This window comes from Plenodomus lingam (assembly GCF_022343315.1).
Source record: "Plenodomus lingam strain CAN1 chromosome Unknown scaffold_20, whole genome shotgun sequence".
In the NCBI taxonomy this organism is placed as follows: domain Eukaryota; kingdom Fungi; phylum Ascomycota; class Dothideomycetes; order Pleosporales; family Leptosphaeriaceae; genus Plenodomus; species Plenodomus lingam.
This window is the reverse complement of record NW_027093974.1, coordinates 2,768,459-2,783,833: the sequence shown is the minus strand read 5'-3', so window position 1 is coordinate 2,783,833 and position 15,375 is coordinate 2,768,459. Positions and strand designations below refer to the sequence as shown.

General features: G+C 33.8%; 1 protein-coding gene across 1 annotated transcript; it reads right to left on the bottom strand.

Moving 5' to 3' along the window:
* Positions 1-1,003: 1,003 nt before the first annotated feature.
* IAQ61_011975 (uncharacterized protein) lies at positions 1,004-1,588 on the bottom strand (the record flags this gene model as incomplete). Its single annotated transcript, XM_066099428.1, has 1 exon — positions 1,004-1,588. The coding sequence occupies one exon, from the start codon at positions 1,586-1,588 to the stop codon at positions 1,004-1,006; it is 585 nt and encodes a 194-aa protein (XP_065950947.1).
* Positions 1,589-15,375: the final 13,787 nt, after the last annotated feature.

Genomic DNA, 15,375 nt, shown 5'->3' with positions numbered 1-15,375 from the left:
GCCATATTTATCTAAGTTAGACTAAGAAGTGGTTTAGGTAGAAGAAGTAAACCTAAATAGGGTTTATTATACTATATATTCTATAAAAGTAAACTACTTTTATTTCTACTTCTATTAATCTACTAGTATTACGTAGTAATAACTAGTTTCCTACTAACTATTTAAGTATTTTACCCCTCCTTTTTTTAATCTTCTTCACCACCTCTACCACCTCTACCACCTCCACTACCTCTACCACTACCTCTACCACCTCTAACACCACCTCTATCACTACCACCTCCACCACCTCCACCACCACCACCACCACCTCTACCACCACCTCTACCACCACCTCTACCACCTCTACCACCACCTCCTATTAGTAAAATATCATAACTTATTATTATGTTATATGTGCGTATAGCGTAAAGCTAATCTTCTCTACCCCTTTTAGTCTTAGTTAGGTATTATAGCGTATAATAGAAATAAAACTACTTTTTATACTTAATTTAAACCCCTACTATAAAAGTAAACTACTACTTTAATAAAAGTAAACCACTACTTTAAACCTATTTACGGGTATACACGAGGTTAGTTTACACCTATATAGTAAACCCCTAGCGTACCATTCTACAGTAAACAATTTTTTACCGTAGTGTGGGTGTAATGGAGGCTCTAGATTACCGACCCACCACCCGTTGCTTGTAAGGCGTAAAAAGGCACGGTAATCTTCAGGAAGTTGTACACCTAGTCTTTCTTCTACAGCTGTAATCTGACTCTCAGTTGCAGGGTCTTTAAAGAATGACTCTGAATTATTGACGCATTGAAGATAGTCGGGGTCGATTTGTGTGCAGTTTTGTACAGTCTCTCAAGCTTGCCTGACAGGCAAATGAGCGGGGCGTACACGTGCCTGATCGAGTCGCTTGATCACTGCCGACTCCAATTGATCCATGTATCCCAGTAATCTTGCCTCATCTACCCCGAGTATGCGCCGTCCAGTGCCAGTCTAGAGCAATTGACGCACTCAACGAGATTCATGTATGGAGATGAGGGCATCGTAGCACTTGTTCAGGCTTTGCGCATACCAAGTGAGAAGCTGCTCTGCGTCAAGCATTTCATTCTCTGTCTCGTTGGGGGCAGTTTGTATTGCCCCCTCTGTGCGCCCAGGTATTGAGAGTAATGATTCTAGCGAATGGGTCAACCCGCTTTGAATTTGTGTCCTACTCATTCCCCTTGACGCAGTAGTGTCATTGAAGCTTTGTATGATGCGCTTCACTTTCGCCATTTTCGCCTTTATATCAGTTTTAGGACTGTCTCTTTCAGTGTTGGTATCGAGGGACTCTTGGTTGATGGCTTTTCTTTTGTCAGGATCGTACCACGAATTGGCATGTTTCTCCTCCGAGAGCTGAAGCTCCTCCTCAATGTCCTCGGATGATACATCAACCTGCAGTCCTCTTTTATAGAACTCGTTGTCCTTCGAAGTAGTCTTACTCTGACGGTATTCCTTGATCCGTCTCTGTCTCACTGCCTTCCGGACCTTCTCCTTTGCTGTGTCATGAACGCCTGGGTCACGTGTGACGGGCTTAGCCTCTTGGCGGTGCTTGCCCATAGATAGCTCCTATCCTCCTAGACTAGGACAATATAATAACATTACACACTATATTTAGGCCCTCCTTATTATTAGATATTATATCTAGTAGCTAAAGCTATTTAATCTATATTACGTTAGTTAAACTTATAGTTATATTACGCGTTTTGCATAAATAAACTAGTACTATTATAGTCTAGCTAGCGCTTACCTATTTAAGAGGCCTAACACTTCCCTTACACTACCTAAATATACTAGTCTCTAGACTTACACTATATAGCTATTACACGCTAAAAGTAAATATATTACCTCCTCCCTATCTAATAACACCTATATAGTATTAGAGTAGACTAAAACCTAGTAATATCTATCCTATATACTACTAAAATAAAAGCTAGTTAGTAACTAAGAACTTAAAAGCTTAGGGATTAACCCTAGTAACCTATTACTACTAGAAGAGCTAGAGTATAATACTTACTTATCTAATACTACCTCTTCTAATATAAGCTTAACTATACTAGAGATAGATTATCCTATAGTACTATTATCTAGATAGGGAAAGGATAAGTTAAATCTAGGAGTAAAAGTAAGTGTAATAGTAGCACCTTCTAGTAAAGGTAACTATAATAAATAAGTCGCGGCTAGAGTAAAAAGCAAGGCTCTAGCTAGTTAGGATAAACTATAGGATCTAGTAAGCGCTCCTATAATAGGTAATAATAAAGTTAAAGGGAAAGGAAAAGCTACTACCTATCTAGACCTACTAGAACTAGAAATAGGACTAGAGCTAGAGAAGCTAGGCCTAGCCTGCCTATACTTCTTATTATTCTTAACTAAGCCCTAGCCTCTATTTTCCTCTAAACCTCTTCCTTCTTAATCCTTTCCTTTTTAATAATAATAACTTACACCCCTACCTTTAGTAATATCTATAGGAATTATAATAATCCCTAAAGGACTACTAACTAATATAGGACCTATACTACTACCTACTAATAAGGAGACTATATTACTATTAGCTAGCGTAGAGCCTATAACGACTTAGGTAGGTAGGGCATCCAAAAGGTATCCTATACAACTTAAAGGCATATAGGAGTGCGCGTCTATATAGAAAAGGATAAGATTCCTATACCTATAGGTCTTGTATAAAAGGACAAGAAGAATATGCCTATCCTAACTATAGGCGAGCTATTCTCTATATATATTAGTGAGTTAGGCCTTTATTAGGCCTAACTTAGTATAGAATAATAGGCAGGCAATTCTACTTTATTATTACACTACCCCCTCCTATAGAGAAAGGATAGTCCCTATCCTTAGGATTAGGTTTAGATCCCTTATTAAAGAAGAGCTTTTTGCAAATAATTCTACCTTTACCTCTACCTTTACCTTTACTTCTTCTTCCTAGGGCATGGACCCCTATCCTTAGCCTGCCTATAACTAGCCCTCTACCTACTAACTTTCTTATTCCTATATCCCTAATTTTTTAATTATTTAACCTAATCTATCTAAAATTTAGTAAGTATTTAATCTATATAATTAAATAGTTGCTAATCTAAATTAGAACCTTTAGCTATGCTAGTACTAGTACTACTAGAAGTCCTCCCTATTACTTATCGCGCTCTCTGTATAAGAGCAGTTAGGGCTCTAGCTAGGGGCAGGTTTAATAATTTTAATTTTAAGTTAAAGAATTCTAAGAAGTGCTAGTACTATATCTCCTAGAATAAGTATTGCAATCTAGTAAGTATCTAAGTTTAATAGGGTTCCTTTACTAATCCTAGCAGATTCCTTCTTTTATTAGCTAAGAGTACTCTACCCTTAGGGGTGCTCTAGAAGAATACTATAGTCTAATTAGAAACCCTGCTAAAGGGGATAAGGATAATAAAGCTATAGTTGCCTATTAGAAGGATGTTAAGCAGTTTAAGGCTACTATTTAAGAAACTACCTAAAACCTAGCTAAGTACGTTACTATTACTAATACTTAGACTAAGGGTATAGAGGCTACTAAAATCCTTATAGCTACCTATTATACTACTATATCTAATTTATATTAGCTTTAGAATAGTATCTATAAGATAGTCTTAGTAGTTAAGGGCTTAATAAGGGCTATTAAAGAACTTAAGGAGGAATTAGCGCTAAATTAGGAGGTAACTTTCCTAGTCTAGGCTAAGATAAAGGCGTTCTACAAGAAGGAGTCTAAATTAGTCCTAGCTCCTGTCCCTGCTCCTGCACCTGCTCTAATTCCTGCTACACTAGTTATCTAGAAGCTAGTAAAAAAGGATAGTCTAGGCGCGATCTTAGCTAATATAGAGTCTAAACTAGGTTCTAATAGAGAGATAGATATAGAATAAAGAGGTTTCCTAGGGGTAGTGTCCTAGGAACCTTTAAGGTTCTAAATAGGATATAATAATAAATAGTAATAAGAATAATAGTAATAGATAGTAGTTAATAGGTAATATATAGCTAAATAGGATATAAATTAGTTCTAATATTAGGTATAATTGTTGTAAAGTAATATTAGGTCCTCTTTCTCTTTTTCCTAGGCTTAAATCTATTTTAGTAAGCTGTGTAGGGGACCTAGCTAATTTAGATACTATTAGTAGAATACCTATAATTTATAGGGAGCACCTATAAAGTTAGAGGCAGGATACTAAATAGGATTAGGATTGTGTCTAACCTACTTAACCTTATATTTTAGCTTAGATTAATATAATTTGCTAGCTAGGATTTCTTCTACCTCCTATTCCTCTATACCTTATATAGGAGTACTAGGGGGTTTTAGAGCCTCTTATCTAGGTAATAGGTCTTAGGGATCTTTGTATAATATATTAGGAGAGAAAACATTATAGATCTTAGAACTAGGTGGTAATTAGAGGCAATACGTGTTTCCTACTTATTCTAATACCTTAAAGGGACCTTTCTATTATTTAGATAGTTTTTAGCTAGGTTGTAAAATAGCAAGATTAGTAGTAGATAGATAAATATAGTTACTAACCTTCTAGTTAACTAGATAGTAATAGTAATTAGTAGTAGAGCGTATTTAGTCTTAAGCTCTTTCTATATTTTCTTTAGTAATCTTCTAGGCGTTATATATCTAAGTAGCAAGGGATAAGGCGTCCTTATAGTTTAGTTTCTCTAGTATAGTAGATAGGGTCTTTTCTAGTTTCTAATTCTAACTTTGCTTTAGTAAGGAACTAAAGAGGAGCTAATATAGAGCTATGCTAATAGATAAATATAGAAGAGTACTTTAGGCACAGTCTATTATAGGTAGTAGGTTGCTCTAGTTATCTTAGTAATAGGATATAAAAGGCCTTAGTCTCTAATTAATATACTTGTTTATAATCTTAGTTTATCTATTAGTTTATTTATAGTAGGTAGTAGAGAGCTTAACTTTAGTGCCTATAATCTAATAGAACTTAGACTAGAAACTAGATATAAACTAAGGGCCTTAATTAGAAATAATAGTATCTAGAGTATGTCTAAATTAGTACACCTACTAAATAAATAAGGTAGCTATACCTTAGGCGTCTATAGTTTTGTAGCAAGGGATAGTAATAGCTTGCTTTAATAGGCGATTAATAATAACTATAATCTAATTATAACCACGTTAATCCTAGGGAAAATCCTTAAAATTAATGCATAAGTGTTGTATTAGTAGACTAGGGATAGGAAGGGGATAGAGTATGCTAGGGAGTTAGTGCTATCTTAGGTGCCCTCTCTTGTATAGGATACAGTTCTAAACGTAGCGTTTATAGGTAGTCTCTATACCTTTCTAGTAGTAATATTAGGCTAGAATCTAATAGGTTTTAGTAGCTAATAGGTAGGTAGTAGATACTTAATTATAAGCCTTATAAATTAGTCTAGTATATAGGACTAATCTAGCAGGCACGCAAAGTTAATCCTAGTAGAGAAGGAGTCTATTTTCTATCTAATAGTGCTTAGGCAACTCTAATCTTTCTATTAGGAATAAGGACCTATTTTCTTAGAGAAGAGTTTTAATAAGTTCTAGGGATCTAAGAGTTATAGGGTTCTAAACTGCTATAATTAAAGCAAGGATTAGTAAGGAACGCTTAGCTAGGTAGTCTTGCGCTAAGTTAGAGTTAATTTAGGGGTGTAACCTATCTAGGGCGATTATTACTTATAAATAATTATCCCTCTAAGTAGCCTTAAGGTTAACTATATCCTGTTCCCTTCTGCTTAGGATATTAGCCTAGGCGTTATAAGATCCAGGAGTATACTTAATTTAGAAGTTAAAGGGACTTATAACCTCTAGCTATCTAGCTTGCCTAGCACTAAGGACTTTAGTAGATATAAAGTACTCTAGTGCTCTATAGTCTGTGTATACTCTAATAAGGTGCTAAGTACTTATTAGGTTAGCACGCTATTTCTTAAAGGCGCAGATTATTGCAAATAATTCTTTATTATAGATTTCCTAATTAAGTTTAGAACTAGTAAGGGTCTAACTAAAGAAGGATATAGGGTACTATTTCCTATTAGGATGCTCCTATAAGAGGACAGCTATAATAACTCTATTAGAGGCGTCTATCTCTAGTTTTAGAGGGTACTTAGGATAGAAGTAAGCTAAGCTTAGGATTGCTAGTAGGGCATTCCTAAGCTAGTTAAAGGCTTGTTAGCATTCTAAAGTCTATACAAATAGGGTAGCAGGACTCTAGAGGGTAGTTAAGGGCTTAGCTATCTTAGAGAAGTTTTCCACAAATTGCTAGTAGAATCTAGTAAATCCTAGGAAGGACTTTACTCTAGTTATTGTCTTAGAAGCGGACTAGTTTTAGAGTACTTTAACTTTGTTAGGGTCCACCTCTAAGCCTTTGTTAGTTAGGATATAGCTAAGGTAACAGGTATAGGTTGTATAGAATTCGCTTTTCTTAATATTAGCCTATAATCTAGCAGAACAAAGACGCTTAAGGACTTTTTTAATATAGTCCTTGTAAGTAGTAAGGTTTTTAGAGTAGATTAGGATATTATCTAGATAGGTAATATAGAAGTTATCTAAATAATCTATTAGTATATTATTTATATAATGCTAATAGGTTGCTAGTCTATTACATAGCCTAAATAGTAGGACTTTGTATTTATAGGCACTATATCTAGTGTAGAAAGTAGTGTACTCCTCTAAGTTAGGGTCTATTTAGATCTTATTAAAGGTAGCATAAATATCTAGCTTAGTAAAGATTTTTGCTTTAGCTAGCTAGGATAATAGATTATCTATACAGGGTATTAGATACGCGTCCTTTTGCATTAAGCTATTAAGCTTATAGTAATCTATATAGATCCTAAGGCCTCTATTTAGCTTCTTAACGCATAGGATAGGAGAGGCGAATAGGCTCTAACTAGTCTTAATAAAACCTTTCTATAGGTGCTCTTGTATATATTCCTTAGTAGCCTAGAGTTCCTTAGTATTTTAATAATAGAGGGGACTCTAGTAGTTTAGAAGGGGTTCCTCTAGGACTATCTTATAGTTATAAGGCTAGTAGATTAGAAGTTTGTTAGCCTTAGCCTTGTTAAAGACGTCCTAATAGGAGTTATAGTTAGATAGGAGCTTCTAATCTAATAAGCGGTGGTTAAGAGTATCCTATTTAGATAGGGTTTGGATCCTACGCTTAATCTTATACAGGCTAGTAGTAAAGAATTTATTAGAAGATTTTTTTATATTAAAATAGAAAGTATTAGCAGAAATAGTAGCAATTTAGAATTTTACGGGTGGGGTAATAGTTAGCGATTAGACTAGGGTAGGTGGCGTGATAGGTTTAGTAGCAGCCCTATAAGTAGCTAGAATTTTAAGTATACTACGTATCCTATTAATTAAACTAGGACTGTTTTAGTTCTAGTTCTCCTCTTAATCCTAAAGGGCGTCTCTTTGCAAGATATTATAGGTAACTAGAGTAGACAGCACTTACTAGTAGAGTTGTACTAGAATAGGAGGGGCAGGGTTGTAGGTTAGAGGATATTTCTCTAGCTAGATTAGTTAATATTTATCTGTATTAATTAGGATTTAGAACTATTTTAGCTAGTGTTATCTAATAATACAATCCTAAGAACCTAAGTCTACTATTATAAAGGGGCAGTTATGAACCTTTTAGCTACTAACTATTATATAAAGCTAAATATAGTAGGTAACTAGGGAGGTAATTTAATCCTAGAACCCTTTAATAGTAAGCTTGTATAGTAGCTTTTAGATAGGTACCCTAAGTGTAGAAGAGATATTATAAGCAATTTTTAAATTAAGAAATAAGTAACCTTAGGCCCTAGTATCTACTAAAGCGTTTAGTTAAACACTAGATCTATTAAGGTACAGGGTTATACGTGTAAGCAAATAGGAACTAATAAATAATTTAGTTAAGGAAAGGTTTAATAGGTTATATTAAGTTAGGCCTAGGAAGGAGGATCCTCCTAGGTATTGTTGTTTCCTGTCTAATAGCTATCTAAATTAGTTAATTTAGTAGTATCTTCTTCCTTAGAATTTTTAATAACCTATTCTATATCTATAGCCTAAATCCTAGGGGGTTTAGGGCAGTTACTAGAGAAGTGCCTAGGCTTTCTATAATTATAGCAAGTTACAGGGGTTCCTAGCGTGGTAGCGCTAGGAGTGGCTAGCGTAGTAGATAGGGGTTAATTATTTTAAGGGGTAGTACCTTATTATTACAAGTAGGGTATATAAGGTTTAGCTGTTAAAGGTCTATTATAGGGTTTCTAATTAGCGTCTAAATAGGACTAGTTTCTAGAGTGTTAGAAGGGGGTTAGTCCTTTTCTAGATAATAGAGTAGTCTAGGTAGGAGTAGATAAGGTAGGGTATAGGCGGCGTTCTATATTAAAAGTAGTAAGATAATCTACTATAGTCTTAAAATTATTGTGCTAATTCTGTTAGAAAGCAAGGTTTAGCATCCTTAGGGAAGGTGTAATCTTTATCTAGAGGTAGTAATACTACTCTAATTAGGGTACTTCTCCTCTAATAGCAAGACTCTAGAATTATAACTTAAAAGCAGGGAACGTCTCTATATTAGTTATATATAGGCAGTTAAATATAATCTAACTCTTAGCTATCTTATTTCTAGTAATAAAGTAAGTTTAAAGGAGGGTAATTATTTCCTTAGCTTTTTAGAATTAAAGACTTAGGGAATTAGATAGGTAACGTGGCTCTAAGTATTCTCTTGCTAGTCCTAAGCAGTGTCCCTAGACTAACGCTATCTAAGCTCTAGAAGAGGGGTAGTAATTAGCGTTAATCTCTAGCCTATCCTAAATAGATGCTTGCTATTATCTAAAAGTAGGATTAGCACTATTACTAAGTGTAGAGATATTTAGCGTCTTTTTAGATTATCTCTTAGCTTTTATAGTATACACTATAGGGTTTAATATAGAAGCTAAAGACTAGCTAGGTTAGGTAGTACCCTATATCTCCTTATAGAGGGAGGTGTTATATAACTAATTAGTAAGTTGCTTAACTTATTCTTCTAACCTCTCCTTTTTAGATAGGGTTAACATATATTTATCTTTAAGGGAGGTGTTGCTTTAAGATTTCCTAGGAGCCTAAGGTACCTTAAGAGACAGATAGGAAGAGGGTCCTTCTAGGAGGGCGTTGTTAATTAAGTCCTCCTTATCTAATTTCTTTCTATTAGTAAATAGGCTTTTAAAAGTAGCTAAACTAGATACCCTTTCTTTGCCTTTATCTAACATTTTGTAGTTAATAAGAATAACAAATCTTTTCTTTTCTTTTAGGGGGTTTGGTTGTAGGAGGATATTAGCTTTGCCTCTAATTCCTCTAGGCTTTTAGTAGTCTCTAGGTCTCTACCTTAACGCAATCTAACGCGATTTTTCTAAAGGTAATCTAGCACTACCTATAGGTCTAGAAGTCTAAACCTATAGGCTTTGGTTATTAGAAGTTCTAATAGCTATTCTAACTGTGGAGTTACAGGGTTAGGTAGCTACTAGAACTGAATTAGTAGCTTAAAATAATAACAAGTGCGATATTCTTAAATACTATTACTAGCTAGGATAATATTCTTCTTATAATGTAACGACTTAGGTAGGTAGGGCATCTAAAAGGTATCCTATACAACTTAAAGGCATATAGGAGTGCGCGTCTGTATAGAAAAGGATAAGATTCCTACACCTATAGGTCTTGTACAAAAGGACAAGAAGAACATGCCTATCCTAACTATAGGCGAGCTGTTCTCTATATACATTAGTGAGTCGGGCCTTTATTAGGCCTGACTTGGCATGGAATAATGGGCAGGTAATTCTGCCTTATTATTATAGAGCCTATATTTGTTTTTAATCTACTACTACTAAGTCTACCTACCCTAGTGTTATTATTATCTTTAGACTTATTAGATCCCTATCTTCCTTAGTTACAACCTATTAAGATATTATATCCTACTTACTACTTTACTAAACTATAACTAATATTAGAAAATCTATATACCTTAGCTTTACTAGGAATAACTACTAATATAATAAGTAGAGGAAATAGTAGAACTAGTATAGTAATAGGTTTATCTAGGGGCCTACTACTACTACGCTAGAACCTAGCCTAGTACTCTAATAATTAATATTAAAGGGACGCTATAATTACTTTAGAAGTCCTTTAATACTAGAATAATAGAGTAGTATTACCTATAATTAGATAGATTATTAAATTTTCTAACGCCTATTAAGCTATAGCTACTATAGTAAGCTAACTATTATCTTAGGTATATTATAAGGAATAGTAATAGGTTACTAATAAATATATTAATAGTAATAGACTTAATTAAGATAACCTAGAGTTCTAGCGCTCCTAATTTATATAAGGACCTATAACTAAGGATAGAATAGAAGGGGATACTACTATAGGACAAGATAGGCACCCTTAACATAAATTCTTTAGTCCTTGCTACTAGTAGCAAGACGCATACCCTCTGCGGGATCCCTTTAGACCACGTAACTAGTAGGAGTAGGAGTAGCTTAGATAGATGCAAGAAATAGAAGAAATTACCTATCCTTTCTTACTACTAGGACACTCTAAGCATTCCTACTATTAATATTATAACTCCTAACAAGAGTACCTAATAGAGGTACTAGTAGGGTAATACTAGCCTCTGCTATAGTAATAGAGCATGCTAGGTTTAGTCTAGTATTAGCGTTACTACTACTATTTATTAGATCCTAGTAGCTCCTTATCTAATAGTAATTGCTCGTAGAATAGTTAATATTATTATTGCTAGGATAAGGAACACTAATATTATTAGGATAGTGTAGCTAATAATAGTACACCTAACCTACTATTCTAAGGCTCCTAATAATTAAAACCTAATAAAATAGGTAGCTTTAATAGATATACTAGTATTAAGCTATATATATAATAGATTAGCTAACGCGTCTAATAGTATAGATATAAGCAAGTTCTAGAGGTCCTACTACTTTATATAAAAGGGAAAGCACAGACCTAGTATAGGTCCCTCTTATAGCTAGAGTATAACTAGATAATAGTAAGTATTAACGCGTGGATCCTAGCGCTTTGCTACTACTTCTAGCGTAACCTTCTATCTACTAATAAAGAAGTAGGGGAGCTTAAGTATTATTTTAGTAAGAGATAGTTAGTATAGGACTATATTACTAAAAAATAGATATTACTATATAAAGTAGGTTATAACGCTATTTTGCAAGAAATAATAATAATCTTAAAAATCTAGCAAGACCTAGACCCTACCCTAATAGCTACTATCTTAGTATATAGAGGGATAACTATAGAATCTTTTATTAATTAATACTACTAAAAAGAGAGACCTTATAAATAGGCCTTTAAGAGTTAGAGATAATAGGCTTAATAGTAGGCTTATTATAAATTTAAGAATATCGCTTAAGAAATATTGCAGTAAAAGCAGGCTTAGGAACAAAATAACCTAAGGGGTAAACAGCGCAGTAATTAGTAACAGGAGCAGCAATACAAGCAATAAAGCAAGAGATAGGAGCTAGTTTCCCCTTAAACTAATACCCTACGTCTACTACTACTAGCCACCCGCCCCTTTTAAGCGCTTACCCTAGTAATATTAGTAATAACAATACCTATATTGCAATACTTATATTAGTTCTATAGCAAGAATTATAAGGACAACGCCTATAAATAACACCCTAGATTTTAAAAATAAGTATCTTTTCTAGTAGATGTTGTGTTAAGAGTTTTTAATAATAATTTTAATCTTAGTAATTCTAATCCTAATAAGCCTCTAGGGTGCTAAAGTAATAGCGTAGACGCGCCTTTTACTCTAGAAAACTCTTAAAGGAGCCCTAGATAGATAGCTACAACTCTAACTTTAACTATACTACTGTCTATAATTAAGTAAAAGTAGATTTGTTATTACCTACTATTACCCTAACACCTGTTTATACTCTAGAAATACACTCTACTATTTATACTACTCTACCTAGCCCTAGCGTTAAGGACAAGGATAACTCTTAACTAAAAATAGATAGGGGGGACTCCCTGCCTATTATTGCACTAGTTACTTTAGTGTTATTAACAACCTTCTAAGATAAGAAACCTGCAAAGGCTTACATGCATACCCTAGATAATACCCTTATTAACTTTTGCCCTAATAGCAGTGCTAGCGTATCCCTAATTGCCTAAAAATATTTAAAATATTATCTAGGAGTAAAGCTTTATAACCTCCCTAGAGAATAAGTAATAAATATTAATAGAGTTAGGTTAGTGCTAACTTAATCTACTTAATTTATTAAGAACTTCCTACTTACCCTTACTACGTTTAATAGCAAGGTTATACGTCTATATAGCAAGGTCTATATTATTAATAAGTGTTGCAGGAGGGATATCAACTGGATCACGGAGCATCTTGATCCCGATCAATCCCGATCAATCCTGGTCAATACCCCTGTATGACCCACTATCTGATCGACTGCCAGCTCACTGCCAAGTGCCCAACAAAAAGCAGGAGCTCTGGTAAGGAAGGTTTACCGATCATTCACCTTCTGGTAAGGGTAGCTGAAGCTCTATATATATGAGTCCGATCGTAGTAGATACAATCCAATGATCCATCTCCCAAATCATTCCTGACCTCAGTGATCCAAAATTCAACAATAAGCTTCTAGTCCTATATATTATTAGTAATAATATATTAGTACTAAATAAGGTTAGTATTATATATAATAAGGTTCTAGGCAACTTTCTAGCCCTATAGATACGTAGGTGTTACGTTAAGCTATATACTACCCCTATACCCTAATAGAAGAAAACCTTAGTCTAGGCAAAGTGTAATTATATTATCCTAGTAGGTACTAGCGTTTATATACAAGTCTAGCATCACACTACTCCCCTATATACTATAGGATACCTCTTTATAGCATAGCTAATTATTAACTTATTATATGGTATCTTTGTATCTAGTAGAAATTGTATTATCTATAGAAATAAACCTAAAATACCTTTTAATAACTTAGGCGAATGCGACATCGCGATATAAAAGGGACAGATCCTAGGCTACCTTAAGTAGGTAGTCCTGCTATTGCAAGAAGTAGATATATTTTATTTGCTAGATTATCTATTTAAAGGTCTTCCTATCCATAAGGAGATAGATAAGCTAGACAACCCTCTAGTAGGCTATCTATTTATTATTACTGCACTAGAAGATAAGATTAAAATAGGGAAAGCTAACGTCTTAGACTTATTTAGTAGTAACTATTAAAACTATATCTGCTATATTCTATTATAATATTAGCTATTATAGCGTAAGGAACTAGGTTACTTTAATAATAAGATTAAAATGCCTATTCCCTTTTATAATAGTATTAACCTATCTAAACTTAAGCAAGCCCTATATACCTAGTCTAGATAAGACAAGGAAGCTATAGATTAGGTATTAGATCTGCTTAAGGAGCAAGGTTAAATTATAAAGGTACTGTTAGGAGCTCCTAGTCTAGTAGCGTCCCTAGCTTTTGTAGTCTAGAAGAATAACAAGCCGCGAATAGTAGTGGATATGCAAAGGGTTAATTAAGTACTTATCCTAGACGCCTATCTATTACCTAAGCAGGACACTATCCTATCTACAATAGGGGGAGCTATAGTTTTTTTATTACTTAATTTTATTAAAAGTTTCTTTTAACAAGATATTATATAAGAGGACTAGTAGAAGATAGCGTTTATAACTGCCTATTAGGGTTATAAAATATTCCTAGGATTAACTATAGGTTTAGCGTGCTTACTAGGATTCTTCTAGCACTAAATAGAACAACTTTTTAGTTAATACCTGTAGGAATTTATCCTTATCTATATAGATAATATTATCCTCTTTAGTTACACACTAGAAGATTATCTAGTCTACCTTAACAAAGTCCTCTAGGTTTTAGAGAAGGCTAGCGTTACTCTATTATTAGCAAAGTGTTATTTTAGATACCCTTCTATCTAGGCGCTTAGCCACTATATATCCTAGCTTAGACTTAGCATAGTATAAGAAAAGATAGAGGCTATATAGGTAATATAATTCCTATAAACTATCTAATAGCTTAAGTATATAGTAGGTCTATTTAGTTTCTACTATAAATTTTTAGAATATTTTATAGATATCTATACCCCTCTTAACTAGCTTAAGATAAGGTTACTTAAGGATACTAAACTAAAAGGCTATAAACGCAGGCGTTATATAGAAGTTACAGGTACTACTAAGTTTTTAATAGATAAGCAACGCCTCCTTTATAAGGCTACCTTTAAGGATTTAAAAAACTGCCTATACAACGCCCCTATCCTTGCGTATCCTAATTTTTAATAGCCCTTTATTTTTTATATAGATAGTAGCTAAGAATAAGGATTTAGCTATATAGTGCACTAGTTAGACCTTATAGATCTAGGTAACCTAATTAAGTAACCTATTCTATACCTATTAAAGACGTTATCTCCTACTAAGTCTAGATACTAGCCTATAGAGTTAGAGATAGTAGCACTAGTATAGGCTCTTAAGAAGCTCCTATAGTATATAGACTACAAGAAATTTATAGTGTATATAGATTACTCTACTATTATAAGTGCTTTTAAGGATAATAGGCTAGTTAAAGGAAAGCGTTTAAAGTAACTATAGGCTTAGTAACTATTCCTTATGTAATACTATAGATAGATAGATATTTATTATATCCTAGGCAAGGACTATATTAATACTAACACCCTATCCTAAATTTATACTATAGACGCACTATATTATCTACCCCCTCCTTAGGTTTTACTAGTAGTAGAGGAGGAGGTAACCTTAGCGCCTATTACTAATAGCCCTTTAAGTAAACACGCTGCATAGGAAGGCGTTATCCTGCCTTTACCTAACTAAAGTAGCGCAATTCGCAAACCTATTTTTACTCTTACCTCTAAGGCTTATCCCTATAACGCGTTATATAAGACTAAGCTTCTCTAGATAAGTAAAGACTTTTAGGCGCAACTAGTTATAGCTTTACTTAATAACTTACCTTTATAAAAGATCTATAATAAGATCCTAGAATAAGCAAAAGATAACCCTTATCCTTAGGTTACCTAGGAATCTTTTTACGTTAATATAAGTACAAAGTTAATATTCTAGATAGCGCTAGATAGATAGGAACACCTCTATATTCTATAAGCCCTTTGTGTAGAGATTCTCTAGCTTGCCTATAATAAGAAAGGTTACCTAGGTATAATTTAAATATATAATAGGATATAGTAGTTAATATATCTACTACACCTAAGATAAATTATTACTAAATACGTTAATGCTTGCCTATAGTGCAATACGTATTAGCTATCTACCTCCCTTATAGTAGGAGAAATATAGCTAATTTAGTACCCCTTCCTG